Raw genomic sequence first — 15,267 nt, 5'->3', positions numbered from 1 at the left:
TTTAGGAATGGGCAGTGTGAAGCACTTGTCCATCTCTTTCAATATACGTATAGCATCTATTTTAACAAGGAAAGGATCAAAAGAAAAAAGAAACTGGTAAAGTGTGGAAGAAAAAAAGAACGGGAATTTCCACAGAAAACTTTAAATCTCTTAAAATATCTCCATGGTGTTACCGGCTGCAAGCTAGTTCAGGTCTTTAATAACCAGAAATAATTAACATCCCACACTATGGAAAACAGCTCTAATTCCTGGGGGAAAAGGGGGGGGGAGGATGACACCCCAGCAGATGAATTGAATGGTTGCACAGACTGAAGTCTCACTCTAATAATCTCATTAGTTTGAAACAAAAGTACAGTAATAGCATGATTTGAAGGAAATTAGCATTATTCAATCCATTTTTACCATGAAAACTAAAACCATGACATTCTTAAATGAGCCCAATCACAATCTAGGTCCTAAAGTGAATTAAAGGTGTTTGCCTACACCCTACTCCCAATATTTGCAAACAATATTATGCCATTGCTAAAGCAGAGGGTTGCTTCTTCATTAACAGTTTAAACAGTAACTTCCCCTTTATGAAGGGACCAATATAAAAATGCTCATTAAGAGTCGTTTGCTTAGATAAAGGAATTAAATCAAAAGTGAATTAGCGATGACCTTGGAATTTAAATATTATATTTTCCACTTCTCTTCAAAGCTATAGCTTCAACAGACTTCAAATAATAGTTAAAAAAGCCATGTTCCCCAAGGCTAAAAAGACAAGGACAGTGTTCTGAGGGCAAGGGTTGGTTTGCACTATTTTTAATCATCATTATATGGGCATATGCTTTCAGTCTAATCCAAAATGTTTATGCATACTTTTTGTGGCCCTTAAACATAACCAGGTCATTAGATTAGGCTGATTTGTAAAGAAGGCCATTACTAGAAAGGATTCTTTTTATTATTATTATTCCATGGTATTTTTTCACATTTTAGAATGAGGCCTACCTAGGGAATATTGTTAAAGCATAACAAGCAACAGCAGGAGTTGTGCTGGGATTTAAGACACATTACAGGATACTTCCTCTTCATTTCTCCCTCTGAAATCAGTTTTGCTCAAACGCATAGTGAAGACCAAGGAAACCAGTTTTGGATTCAACAGACCTAGTTCTTAGACTTTGAAATGGCAACCAGGCATAAACTTCAGGAAAACAGCCCTTCAAGCTCCAGTGACAAAACACAGTCAATATATACATATACACATATATACCTAAGCATGTAAATGCATACATATACTTTTTATATGATTTTTGTGTATGTGTGTGCATGAATATATATATAAAATTAAAAGGTTCCTGCAATATAACCAGAACTCATTTCTTACACGAAACTCTGGCCTAGAGGAGAGTTCAGCTTGACATCTTTCCCCCCTCTAGACACCCAATAACTCTAAACTCACACCCACTCACAGTATTAAAAAGACAAAACCCTCTAAAATTCAACATGGGCTATCAATCTGCAACAGCTTTACTTTTCCTCTCAAGCAGGGATCAAATTCCCCTATTAGAATAACTTAAAGGTACCAAAAGCCTATAGCTCAATATTTTACAGATTTATTTTTTCACTAGGTGAATTAACCCTGGTTAAAACTACAGGATACGCTTATTTCTCAGGATCACTGGAAAATAGTTCTCTTCGATGAACACATTGCACAAAGTAACACCCAAGAAGATTGCTTTTGCATCTCATTAATCCATGAAGGTTTAATACTAGAACTAGGAGAATAACTAAATTCTCAGTTCAATGGTGAAGCAAGGAAGTGGAAAAAAAATGTTATTAAAAAAAAGTCTATTTAGGATTAAACAAGTGACGGACTTGACAGGCAGCTATATTTCAGGTGTTTTGACAAAACCAAATGGAAAGAAAACTCAAACTACTCTCGTAACGACTGAGGAAGAGAAGGAAAAGAGATGTTGCATTTGAGCTGCCCTTTCTTATCCAGTAGCCTATTCACTCAGGCCATGGCAGACCTGGTCCCAGATTTTTCTTCTGCCCAACAGGACCCAAACACACTCCACCTTCCAGAGCTAAACCCATGAGTACATTAAAGTGTTTGGGTGACCCACTTCCAGGATCTCCTACAGAGATTCTTCCCTTTTATACAAGATATTTAAATATTCATTGACCTGAAAGGCTCTGGACTTAAACAGTTAGAGAGATTACCTGGTCTCCAGTCCTTTCTCCAATGAATATTTAAGCATCTAAAACATGGTTTTCTTTCTCCTGAGTTACAGCCTAGCACTCTAATGGTAATGCAACGTCTTGTGATCTGTAAATTACAGAGACAGCTGTAGGGAATGTGTAGATAATCAGTATTGCAACTTAATGTCATTAAAAGTAGCAGATTTATTGCCAGGAGATAGGAACCGACTGGAAACTCTCAAAAATATAGGATACTGGAGGCTGCATTAAAGATCTGTAGAAAACTGATACAATAGGCTACGGCTATTTCACGCAATGGAATTTGGAGGGACTACTCATTTTTTAAAAATCACTGGAAATTATTTATTGTTGAAACAAGAACTTCCTAAAAATAGCGTTGTCTCCAATGTACTACTTTTCCCAAGTGATTAGTTAGTACACAAATCAGTTTCACTACCTTTTGCATAAGGAATGGCTGTCCTAACCTTGTTTTCTTCTGAGGTCCTATCATGGAAAGATAGCAAAATGACTGTAAAGATATACAAATGAACCAAACTTGGAAGCAGATGCTGCACCCTCAACCACTTTAAGGACCAGAGAGATATCTTGAAAAATTCTTACTAAGCATGAGAACAACATAATTTAGGCACTTAAAAAAAATCACAAACTGGGGCAGTTGCTTTATCCATCTCAGAATACAAGACATCCATTTTTTCTCTGGACAAGTATGCGAAAGACCAATGCCCAGCTGTGAACATTTTAGCATTTCCTCAATTGCTTTGCTTTTTGTTCCAGATCTTTAAAACAATGTGTTACAAGCACCAAAAACAACCAAAACAACTCTGAAATACAGATATGAAATGACTGAGAAAAGCAAAATGCTTAAAGAAAGTCTTGTAAACAAACAAAAAGTAGCCTCTGCAGAGTGAACACTTTCTCTGACAGCTAAGATGCTAAAATAACTAACAGTTATTGCTGCCAGAACCCCTGTGATGCCATGCTGCCATAAACAGCCTGGATTATCATTATGACAAATATGCCTGAGAAACTCACAGCAGAAGTTCTTCATGAAACTGTGGAAAGGTACTTTTGAAACAAAGGAGCATGAGATGAAAGAATGGAAACAAAGAAAGAAGAGATGAAGGAAGAAATGTCAAATAGAAAAAAAAAAACAAAATGTATTATGTCTGCACAATTTACCCTAAAGCATCAGCAGCCACTGCAAGAATAAAGTGTACATTACAGCCATTGCTTTTTTTGAGAGTCTAGCACTTTACAGGACTGAAGCCTGTGATTATAAACAGTTAATTAACTCAGGCTCCTTAGATCCAGAACAGCAATTACGATTCTGCCTGTTCACAAGTCTCACATGTAAAAAGCAGAGGTAATACTTGGCTAAAGCAACATAACACATTCTGAGGTTCCAGCTACATTTGGCTGTTCCAGCCAGCAACATCAACAAACACCTTAAGCTTTAAATTTTAATCCAAGTCCAGCTCACTTCTCCCAGAAATCAAGTATTTACCTCTAAGCTCATCAGTAAAAGACTTCAACAAAGTAATTTTTCATTACTAGAAGAAAAATCGAGAGACTTCAGTAAAACATACCCAAAAAGAAGTACTCCTCAGCGCCTACAAATAGACACACACTGAAGAAGAGAGAGGTATTTTAAGATATCTTTGTTTCGCACACCCACCTACTAGCATTCTGATGTCCCACAGCTAAATGGTAATAAAACTAGTTACAATATATAGTTCATAAAACTAGTTATGAAGTTTAAATCTCCCTAAAACAGCAACACCAAAAAGGCCTGCTAGTCCTAAAAACTAAAAATAGCATGCCCTTCTCCACAAGAAGACCGACAGCAATGTGTAAACTGATCACGAGGAAAACCTCATGCAAAGAAAATGAAGATGTAGTGCATCAAAACTGAAGTAGGACAAGTCATCCGCAAATACTAATGGAAAAGATGATGGCAAACTGTTATCACTTTCTGCAAAATGTGTGAATACAGAGTGAACAGTTTATGACAAAGTTCATCTATCCAACAGAAAAAAGAAACATTATCCTGTCCTGCTACGACAATGTTTTTCAATGCAGATCTGTACCTATTTTCTATAATGCCCATTGTTGCCTTTTTTATTTTTTCTCGAGAAATTCCAGGATTTTACAGGACTGAGGCCTACAAACAACAGCAAATTAAATCAGGCTCCTTATGCACCAAAAAACAACAACAACAACAGTCTTTTTCACTAATTTCTTAAATCCCCTTACACAAAAAGAAGAGGGATTAGTGCCTGGACAAGGCACCTCATTCAGTACCAGAGATGTAAGTAGAAAAGTGTATTTTATATACACAACGTTCCACAGTGCATGTCTGCATACACCTTTTTTTCTTTTCTGCTATGCTCTTCCAAGTTTTTCATCTGAAAGCCCTTTCATGAATAATTTGAATGAATTGTTTGAAGCTTGTGTATTGCTAGATTCACTCTAACAATAAGAAGGTTTTCAGCCCACACAGAGGAAAATTCCAGAGACTGCGTATTCAATGAGTCAAGCTACTTCTTCTGCCTGCTTTGGTTCAGACTCTTTTATTTCTTCATGAATTCTGCAAGGTAACTTATTTTCAAATTCAATAATCTCACTGCTGAAAAGTCGTCCACATTTGAGTGCCCTGCAGCAAAAGTCAAGCATAAGTCTTTAAAACTGTCAAGTAATATCCCTGTAACACCAACAGTTCTGTGGAGAACAGGTATTTAAAATATCTTCAGCAAAGAAACAGAAGAAACTCGGGAAACTACCAAGGACTATGAAATGCACAGACAGAATCACATGCAAGATGGAACCCGGTCTCTACTCTACTCCCAAAGTTTTCAGCTGTGGACTCCAGTATGCCCCACTGAGGAGAGAGAGCTGATTTCTGATAAGACAGAGTATAAACAGAAACAGGACAAGAGACTTCTAAAAGTTTTGTGATAGTTTAATACAGACATATTTCACAATATGAAACTTTTTTTCAGGAGGAGGCACTGTGACATCACATCATTGAAAAGTGCTTTCTCTGGCTGGTTTGGTTTGAGGCTTGCTTGGGTTTTTTTTAAGATGGCTCAGGTTTGGAAATCTTAAAAGTAACCTTCCAAACATTGAAGAAATAAAAATCGCACTGCAAATTCCCTGCAGAGGAAAGGTCTATTATTGCAATACATTAATGCAACCAGTGACATCGAGGCAGAGCCTGACAAGTAAAGTTACTCATGGACCAGCATCTTCTGAGAGTTGTCCATAACTGTTGGGCCAAAACAAAGATGTTAGCAGAAGCACATCACATACTCAGTATTACCTTCATTACAGCTCCCTCTGACACCTCCCACTTCTAAGACTCAGAACTGGCCTACTGGATGATGAATGGGTCTTCTCTAGCCATAGACAGGTAGGAAAGACCTGTTCCTGAAATGCTTCCCAAGCACAGCCTCTGCAATCTAGATTCATTTTAGTCCTCAAACACCTGAGTTACAAAATTTGTGGTTTGGCTTAATGTAGAATAAGTCTCACACTGATCTGACAAGGGTTAAAAAGGGATGACCCAATGACCAAGAAAGACCACTTGTACAAGAGACCAAGTTCCCATCCCACTGCTGGCTGGAGGTAATGCCTAGAACGGTTCAAGAAGGTGTACATGCCACCTAGAAGCACAGCCAGATGCAACCCAGCAAGGCCACTGCAGTCCAGGTGCTGTGCATGAAGGAGACACCACATCCAGCAAGCACATCTCACCTGCCTCTGAACCATAGTCAGTGCCAGTCTGCAGCTCCCAGGCAAAGCGAACATGTGCCTCCTCTCTCCAGGCAGTCATTTGAAATAAGCCATCCCCAATCTTAGCATTTTAATCATACAGTAGTTTAAAGTCAGAGAACATGAACAAGAATCATAGAAACATCATAGAACGTTTTGGGTTGGAAGGGACCTTAAAGCTCATCTAGTTCCACTCCACCTGCCATGGGCAGGGACACGTTCCACTGGAGCAGGTTGCTCAAAGCCTCGTCCAGCCTGGCTTTGGAAGTTTTTAGGAAGAACTGGACCTAAGAGGGCACATAGAAACACGCCGTCCCCCAGAGGCACATGGCCTGCCCGGGGCACACAGCGGGACTGCCCCACTCCAAGCTCCTACTAGGGAGGGAGGGCAGGAGGAGGAGGGTACTCGGTGGAGAGCGGTGGGCAGCAGGAGCCGCGGAAAGGCCCGAGGCGGGGGGAGCGAGACCCTCTGCCACAGCGTCAAGGGGAGACCGGGACACCTGGCAGGAGCACGGACACGTGGCAGGGGACGAGCTCGCCGCTGAGGCCCTCGCTGGCAGCGACAGGCGGCTGAGGGGCACCGGTACGGCGGAGGCACCCCCACTCCCCAGAAAGCGGACTGGCAGCGCCGGTCCCCTCCGTCCCCGCACTCACCCGGTGCCTCCGTCTATCACGCAGGGCGGCAGGTAGCTCGCCATGCTGGGGAGCCGGCACTGCGGGCGCTACGCCACCATCCAGGCGGCGGCCGCCGGCTCCCCCGGCCCGGCGCGGCCTCACTGCATCGGCGGCGGAGGGGCGGCGGGCACCATCCAGCCGCCTGTCAGCGCCGCCCGCAGGGCGCATGCGCCGCCTGCCGCCGCCACGTGACGCGGCCTCTGCCGCCGGCCGCCCCCGCTGCTCGCGGGCCGCCATCTTGGGTGAGGGCAGCGGGGGGCTGCGGGCTGGTGAGGGGGTGCGGGCAACCCCGGCCCGCGGTGCTGGGCTCTGGAAGCGGGTGGGAAGCTTGCCAGAGGCCGTATGGGTCAGTAGGACCCTAGCCTTGTTCGGGGCTTGATGCCGTACTTGCCTTCCTGCCATCTGAGGGGTTCTCTATCATCCAGTTCCATACCTGTCAGCGCCAGCATTGGCCAAGATGGATCTCATCAGCTTAAAAGCTTGTTTCAAGCCGTGTATGACCACAAAGGATACAGTGAGGGGGAAGGAGAATAAGAAAGGGTTCACTACCCCCCAACAAACACTACAGATGCTGCTGCCCTCCAGAGCAAAACTCACAGTTCACGTTTCAGTGAAAGTGGGGTTTGCCCCAGGAAAAAACACCAACATTGAAGCAGTCAGTTGTAAAAACCCCCACAAAGCTGTGTTTCTCTGGACGCAGGTGGCCACAGTACAGCCCACAGATCCTCCGGGTTGGCTGTAAACAGGCCCAGAATACATCATGTTAGTAAGCACTTAATAAAAATAGGCGGCAACAAACATCACCTGCAAAGTTGTTGATGCCTAATTTACATACGGGATAATGATGTCTCATACGTGACTCAGTCCTGGTCATACTGTGAGTGCGTGGTACTGCCAGAAATAGACCCTCTAGATGCCTGGGCCCAAGCATGAACCACAAGTGTGATTCCCACGAGGGTGTAGTTTCCTATCACCCTCTCCCAGCTCTGCATCGCTACACCAGAAACACATGCAGACCGAGGGCTTGTATTAGAAAATTAACGAGGCATATCCTCTGATCCTCATACCCAACGTTCGTGTGATGGCTATAAATTGTGTGTATGCCCTGGAGGGGGGTTGTTCAGCCGTTACCACAAACTGAGCACACTTGCTCAACATATTTGTTCACTCTGTCCCCCTCAGAGATTTTGGAAGATACAGAGTGTGGTGGAAGGCAGCCCGATTTGTTTGTTGGAAGGGCTCCCTTATCAGTGGGTTGAAACAGCTAACACTCAGGCTCTAATAAGTAGGCTCCAGAACTGGGGATTGAAGCTTGATAGAAACTGTGTGCCCCCATCTTCAGGCCAGTCAAATCAAAACAGCACATGAAAGGCACTGCTTTAGCATCCAACAGATAAAAGAAAGAATATGCTTTGACTTTCCTGGCCAAAATTTCCCCTCTCCCATGCTGTTGCACAATATGGTGTGCTGGGCTCAGAGAATATCTGTTCATATGCTATCCGGGCACATCACTGTAAACTTTCTTATAATTCTCAACTTTCCTTTTTTTTAAAGAAGTTGCTAGCTGTTACAGCTGAGAAGAATACCTCATCTAGAAACTGAGGTGTTGCCATAGCTCATGTGCAGCCTGCAGGCTCTATGCAGACATTCGCTTTGCAGACAGATGCACAGGTTTGAAATGTTTGTGCCCTGCCCTTCTCTTCTCAAGCTGTTTATCAGGGTCCCTGGGGCATTGATTACTACCCTGGTAGCTCTCCCAGCTGTTTATGTGAGTGCTCCCTAACCCAGTTCAAGCACAATCAGCTGAGATGGTTCAAACAGTTTAAATAAAAGCTATGTGCTAACTCAGTTGATTGTGCCTGAAGTGGGTTAAGAAGCACTCAAACAAGTTGCTTTTGGTAGCAGAAGTGAGGGGAGGGGTAAAAGCACAGTAACATCTTAAGCTGTTCCAGCTGGATCCAGAAGAAGACATCTGTCTGTAGTCTAAGTAACATAGAGACAATTGCATGAAGAACCTGGAACAAAACTTGTGCCATGAAACTATGATAACATACATCAGCTGAGAGTCTTACAGGAATGAGGAATGTGAAAACATTCATTTATCCCGGTGACATAAATCAAGTATCTGATGGTTATTTAAATGACAATAATAACGAATTGCTCAGGTAGAAGAGAAGGGAGGATCTATACAGCCTAAGGAATGATAGATCTATACAGCCTAAGGAATGATAGATTTTTCCAAAATCATCATATGGCATTTGGAGGATATCATGGTCTCTCCCTCAGAACACAGCCACTCTTGTTGTCATTTCATGCTTTAAGCCCACAGGGATCATTACGTCCTTCCACTCTCACCACCATAAAGGCCACAACAGCCAGCTGAGTTTCAGGTATACTGAAAGGGAAATGGACACCCAAGAAGTGTATGTGGTCTCAGTTTGACTATCTGTAGAACCTGCCATGAGTTACACAACTGAATCTATGTTGGTTTACATTGGTTTGTCTACACCCCTCTTCACCACAGCATCCAAATGCCTTCCAGGAATGCATTAAGTGATGTGGCTAATATCTGCCATTCTTTCATTTCAGTCTCAAAGGGAGAGCTGTGTAGGCAGGAGAGGATTAGGGTTTTACTTTTTATTCTAGGGTTTTATCTTAAAGTGTTGATGCTACTGTATGTTTACAATAAAGAAGGTAATCTAAAGGAGTAGAAGGTGTAATTTTGATAACCGCTTACTCCCATGAGGATTTATTCAACAGTAACAGAGCAGCTCCCAGGAAACTTTGAAAAAGCAAGCTTGCACTTAGCTTTAAGAAGCCAATATGCGAGAAAAGAGTGCTTTTGATGCATTTATGCTAGCTTTGTGTTATTAAGATGAACTGCACGTTGTGTTCTGGGTCATGCAGCTTTGAAGCTGATAGTGTCATACCCAGATATATCACACTGCTATTTCAGAGAAGGGGTAATGGAAACCCAGCTTTGGTTACATATGTAATCTTCCACAAGGAGTCAGGGTGCCTAAACAGAATGCATGCACAAGCTTAGTGACAGTTCGGAGTCCAGGGCCACCACAAAATTAATTAACAAGTTAACCAATTGTGTTTGCATACCTTCAAAGAAATGAGACTACAAAAAAGGTTTTTTTGTTTACACAACCTCTCCCCTGCTTGAGATCAGCTTCAATCAGCTTGTCTTCATTGCTGAGCGGATCTGTAAAAGCACTAGGCTATCTTAATGGTACTGATAAGACCTAAGATCTGTGGAAGGACTGTACTGCTGGCACTAGGTTCACATTGCCCAAAGAACTTACCTGCAGGCCACATGTTCATGGTAAATTCTAGTTAAAGGGATAGTTGTAAGGGTATATTCTTCCCTCGCTTCTCATCTAGTGGACTCCTCCAGAGAGGCCCCGAGAACATTTTTCTGCATCTCTGCCTCCTCACAGAGAGGTCATCAGTATCTTGAATCAAGTAACATGAGGGTGAGGGAGCACTATCACACATCCCCTGAAGCTTCTGTTCTGTCCAGCTATCATGCTTCATCCAAAATAATTTCAGCAATGTTGGGGTTTTTTTTTTTGCTTTCAAATCTAAAATCAATCTCTAGATTTGTGGCTGGTCAGCACTCATCCTTTACATTTTGATTTTTGCGAAGTGGTGGAGAACTGTTATCAGATCATATGTAGTGAATTACTTTTGAGTGAGATAAACTACACCCTCTGATATTGTTCATCTAAGCAGCCAAAAACAGTGCTTACATCTTAGTCACAAATACATGATTGAAGTCTCAACTTGTTTTCTAACTCCCAGAAACGATGACAACACAAAAGAGACTCAAGTCAGAAGCTCAAAAAGTAGCAGCGTGAAAGACAGATCTTTAAGTCCTTGATCATCTCAAACATGAGGTTAGTTTAAGGGCACCTGTCACAGTTGTCATCATACAATCACTAGGAAAGGTCACCAAGTGATGGTGTTCACACACTAGCAATCACTGAGTGTTACTCAATCACTGGAAGGTAAATTGCTGGAGAAGCTAAGCTTCCCCCTTGGCTGCACATGAAACAAAGCCAAAAAAAAACCCAACACAGTGCAACACAGTGCAAACTATTCATACAAAGACATATCTTGTAGAGCACACATTAACCTATTATATAGTCTTTATGTCTACATAGAACTGTACACAGCTATTTCTAAGACCATTCTCTAGCAGGGTACTTCAGCTGCAATTTAAAGCACATAAATAGTCCCCCTGAAAACAACAGAATTATCCATGTACCTGAAGTTGTATGTCTTTTTAATAAGTCTGCAAATTGGGGCCTAAACAAACTCATTCCTACTGAACAATTGACCTTAATATATTGTGGCAGAAAACTACAAGCTGCTTATGCAAACAGACTAAAAAGTACTTTCTGTCTTTAAAGTATATTGGGGTCATATGTTACAGGGCAAGTTAAAGAAGGTTTGGTTGATGGGAGACAGAGATGTATGTCTTTTGGGGAATTGGTGACTTATTTCTGAGTGTCTTTCCTCGTTGCGTATGCCAGTGTTGTGGGATCCTTTGTTTGCTTCACAGATTCATGGGGGAATGTTGCCATTTATAGCACCTGTCTGTTCAAGGGAGGGTTTTGTCTCCCAGGTAAAAATCTTCCTGTTTCTCAAGTTTCTAAAACGTCTCATGTGTCTGCTTTTTCTGTGCTAGGGTTGAACAGAATCAGAATCCAATACTCCTGTTGATATTGTATTACTACCCATGATATTATCAACTGCTTCCTACCTTCCTCTTTCTAGAAACCACTCTAGATTTACTATTGGTGTGTATTTTCTTAAATTTTGCATGGTGACTTCCTACCTCCCTTTCCTGAATGGCCACTGTTAATTTACATCTAGTCAGAAACATTTAGGATTCTATCTAATCTATTTTCTATTTATACCACATTCATCACCATGGTAGCTGAATGCCTTAGGAAGTATCTTTGAGGTAGAGACTATGCAAAGCTTATTTTAAACCACTCTCATTCTTTGCCTTTAAAATTGAATTTTAACTTCATCTTACACTGGCTGAGAAATTACCCTTTTGCACTTTGCAAGTAAGTCTGAAATTTGAAGCCAGTCCAGCATGACTTGAGACCCAGTTTTAGCTGAGAATATCAACTGCAGTAAGTCTGACACCTATGTAAATAATACACTTTTATTTTGATAGTTCTCTTACTCTAAGGTAAATGTTATGATATAGAATGTTCATAATTAATGAACACAGCAGTTCCTCAAACTCAAGCAAAGCCAGCAGACTTGCAGTAAACTCTCATGCTCACTTTCACCTATGTTAACACAACGGTCTACCTTGAAATCTGGTTATTATTAACTATACAGTCAAACTTCACATATGTATATACATAACTGCATTACATGGCTTTAAAACAGAACACAAAATTTTGCTCCATATACTCAGTTCTGCGTGCTTTGTGATGCTGCACCATGGAATATGGCATAGATTACACCTCAGATTTTAAAAATAATCCACCAGAACCTGTGTTTTACATCAGGATTTTATCCCTGCACTTCTGAAGAAATTTACAAAACAACAGGTCTGGCTAGTACCTAAGGAAGGTCTGGACTGCTCCGTTCATCCCTGTCTCCCTAAACAATACCAACAATACACTAATGAATTGTAATGAAAAAAAAAATACTGAACATGGGAATAGCATAGAGTCACTGTATTTGTCAAGTTTTTATATTAATTGTACTATTCACCTTCAAATTCTGTCTTTGGCTTTTCAGTTTGGTACTCTTAGGAAGAAAGCTTACATTATCTGACAGCTTCTTTCCTCCTTCCAACTTACTCAGTGGGCAACTTCAGCCAAGCTTTTTTCAAGGGTAGAGGCCTGAAAGGTGAACATTTCCAGTAGCTCTGTAAAGAAAATAGCCAAGAAGCTTACAGAGGCCAGTATCGCCCTCACAGAGAGACTGCAGCATCAGCACAGCTATATTATTAGACAACACAAATTAACATGGCAGAGGCAACTTTCCAGGTGATACTATCTAAAGGACTATTTGCTTAATTTGCCCAAAATGGCTGCAGAAAGCCAGCAGAACTGCATAGAACACAGCAACACAGTGATGACTGTAATCGCTGGAGCACGTATGGCCACCCAAATCTTTATGCGCTTGGAAAGAAATGCATTACAGCCAGTTCCAAAAATGGCAGTTCAGGCTGTTTAGACACACCAAAAAAAGAGATTTAAGTTCCTCCAGGGCTCCTCCAGGATGCAAACAATAACCCAGCTCCACAGTATATAGAACCACCCCCACTGTGAGAAGCGTGTCATTCAAAAGCAACTGCACACATATGTACGTGCAGAACCTCCTTTCCAATGGTTTCCATCCTTAAATTGCCTGCAGATTGAAGTAACCCTCTTTTACTCTAGCTCAAAAGTGTCTCCCTGTGAATGGAATATTGAATACTGAATGGCATATTTTCTCCTATTACTAGCTGAGTCATTAAAATACCACTCAGATAGCTTTTAGGCAATGTAGTTGTTATCAGTATCAAACTTGCTCAAATTTCATAGTTTGGTAAGTTTCCCGTAATGTGCTGTTCATCTGTTTGTCACAACAATGCCATATGAAACCTCGTCTGAGGCCCACGAGAGTTGATGGTAATAGAGAACTGATTTCTTCACACGGACCATGAAGCAAACAAGACAGCACAATAATCTGATGAGAGATGATCTTGACATCCTCCAGCCCAGCCTACCTCTGCAGATATGTCAGCTAGACTTGTTTGGACAAGCACTTTGTTGTTTGTTTTCTGTTAAAATACATCAAATGAGTCAACACATCAACAAAGCAGCAACATATTTTTCCAGTTACTAAATACATTTGTTAATCAGCCAAACCAGAGGTACCAAGAAGCCTCTTTGTGGAGATGAAGTCTTTGGTTCTTTAAGTCACCACAAGCACTGTCACATGCAACACAAACATCATTTTGATCTAATTGGGCTTTAAGAAAACAATTATTGTAGCTGAATACAGCTGTCCAAAATCAGAGACATCCAAACTGCATGTGACAGGATGGACCCCAAAGGCACAAAAAGGGGTCTGACCAAGCCTTGCCGCAGGAGTAGGGCACTAGCAGGTCTGAAGCACCATTAAAAGAAACATGCCGTTCCTCATCTCCTAAACCCCTGCTATTTATACCGAATATCCTTCCAAGTCTGTGTTTAACTTTCTCAAGTAGCAGAACTGTTTTTAAAAAAAGGCTTTTGAGGAAAATTGTGTGAATTTTTCAGGTTGCAACAAGTCACACACCAGAAGGGTTCTGAGGCTGGTACTGGCACACAGCACTTGGGAGGTGGAAACCCAGGCTTCCATGGAGGCCAGGGGCTAATCCTCTTCAGTAACATGAAAATCCTGACATATTCTTTCTGCCAACAGCGAAACAAGCTGTTTTCTTCTCCAAGGCCTTCCCACAAAAAGATTCACAAAAGCTGGAGCTGGACCTTACTTCTAACTCAAGCAAATATACCTTTATTGGGCATTTGCTTATTAAAACTGATCAAGAATCCCCAAAATCTCTAGTTGGACTTACCTCTGTGCAAGTATTTATCCATTTAGCAGTAAAAATGCTGAATATGGTGCGTTGTTTTGACTCTCAGTTCACAGATCCAACATCCAACGGCTGTTACCTGCTGCAGAGTGCTCACATTTACAGTAGTTGTCCTACTGTCCATTGATGTACATTTTTTTTGCTTCCCTACTTCAAGCACCAGAAAGGTTTATGCCAGCCTCAGCATTTCTAAGTTATACAAGCTCAGTCACATCAAAATTTAGTACTTCTCTACATGAGATATCAAAGGAAACCCATCTTCCTACACTAGGATTTTCATCTTCTGCTATATGGAAAGATGACTTTCTTAAATACTGTTTAACGCTTCTTCCCCCTCAGCTCTTGTATCTCCATTAATACCTCTCTGCATCCAGCTCCACTTGTTTTGGGAGGCTGAAATAGATGTCAACTAACAGACAAACTAGGTCTTTTCCATGAAGTATAGAATTTTGCTAATGAATTACAAAATGTGTTGACACTACTCCTGTATAAAGGCAACCCTCCATGTTTCAAGTCTCCTATATCATAGCATCAGCATTCGTGAAAACAAAGACTTTCAAGTCTGTGGACACCTGGTTTCACACAATACCTTCACATACACCACAAAGCAACAGGTCTGTTCTACAACTAGAAAAAAAATACAATTGCAGCACCTGTAAATATATGTAAACTGTTCTAATCTATGTATCTCAGCTATGGGTAGCAGTGACGACACAGAATGGAGTGGGCTGTGGGTGATTAACCAAGTGGGTGGCTCTTCCATTAATCTCTTCACCCTGTTTGTTGCCCAAGCAGAGCAGATCAAAGCTGAATTGAATGTATTTACCCACACTACAAGCAGACCCCCAACTGAGGCAGGCCACTCCACTGTTCTGTGAGTCCTTGCATACCAAATTTCCTCGTCTCTACTCCCACTCCAAGAAACATTAAGGTTTGTAGCAACTCTTTAGAGCAACTAAAGAAGTACTTCTCTGGTACTTGCGTGCCTTTCCTCAGCTGCTTTTGTTTTGTTG

At 41.6% G+C, this 15,267-nt stretch overlaps 1 protein-coding gene across 3 annotated transcripts in view; it reads right to left on the bottom strand.

The window, feature by feature from the left end:
• The window catches only part of ACTR3B (actin related protein 3B), a 105,166-nt gene that overhangs the window by 19,299 nt on the left and 70,600 nt on the right, over window positions 1–15,267 (bottom strand). The window contains exon 1 of one of the 3 annotated variants that reach the window (XM_030478582.1): window positions 6,628–6,827. The exons of the other annotated variants lie outside the window; for them this stretch is intronic. Within the exon in view, the coding sequence (XP_030334442.1) occupies window positions 6,628–6,671 (44 nt within the window). The 5' untranslated portion in view covers window positions 6,672–6,827. Of the gene's footprint in view, window positions 1–6,627; window positions 6,828–15,267 lie in introns of those variants that run through there. 3 annotated transcript variants of the gene reach the window in all.

Source organism: Strigops habroptila, chromosome 1, assembly GCF_004027225.2.
Source record: "Strigops habroptila isolate Jane chromosome 1, bStrHab1.2.pri, whole genome shotgun sequence".
Taxonomy (NCBI): domain Eukaryota; kingdom Metazoa; phylum Chordata; class Aves; order Psittaciformes; family Psittacidae; genus Strigops; species Strigops habroptila.
The sequence above is the reverse complement of the archived record's forward strand: the minus strand, read 5'-3'. Positions and strand labels throughout refer to the sequence as shown.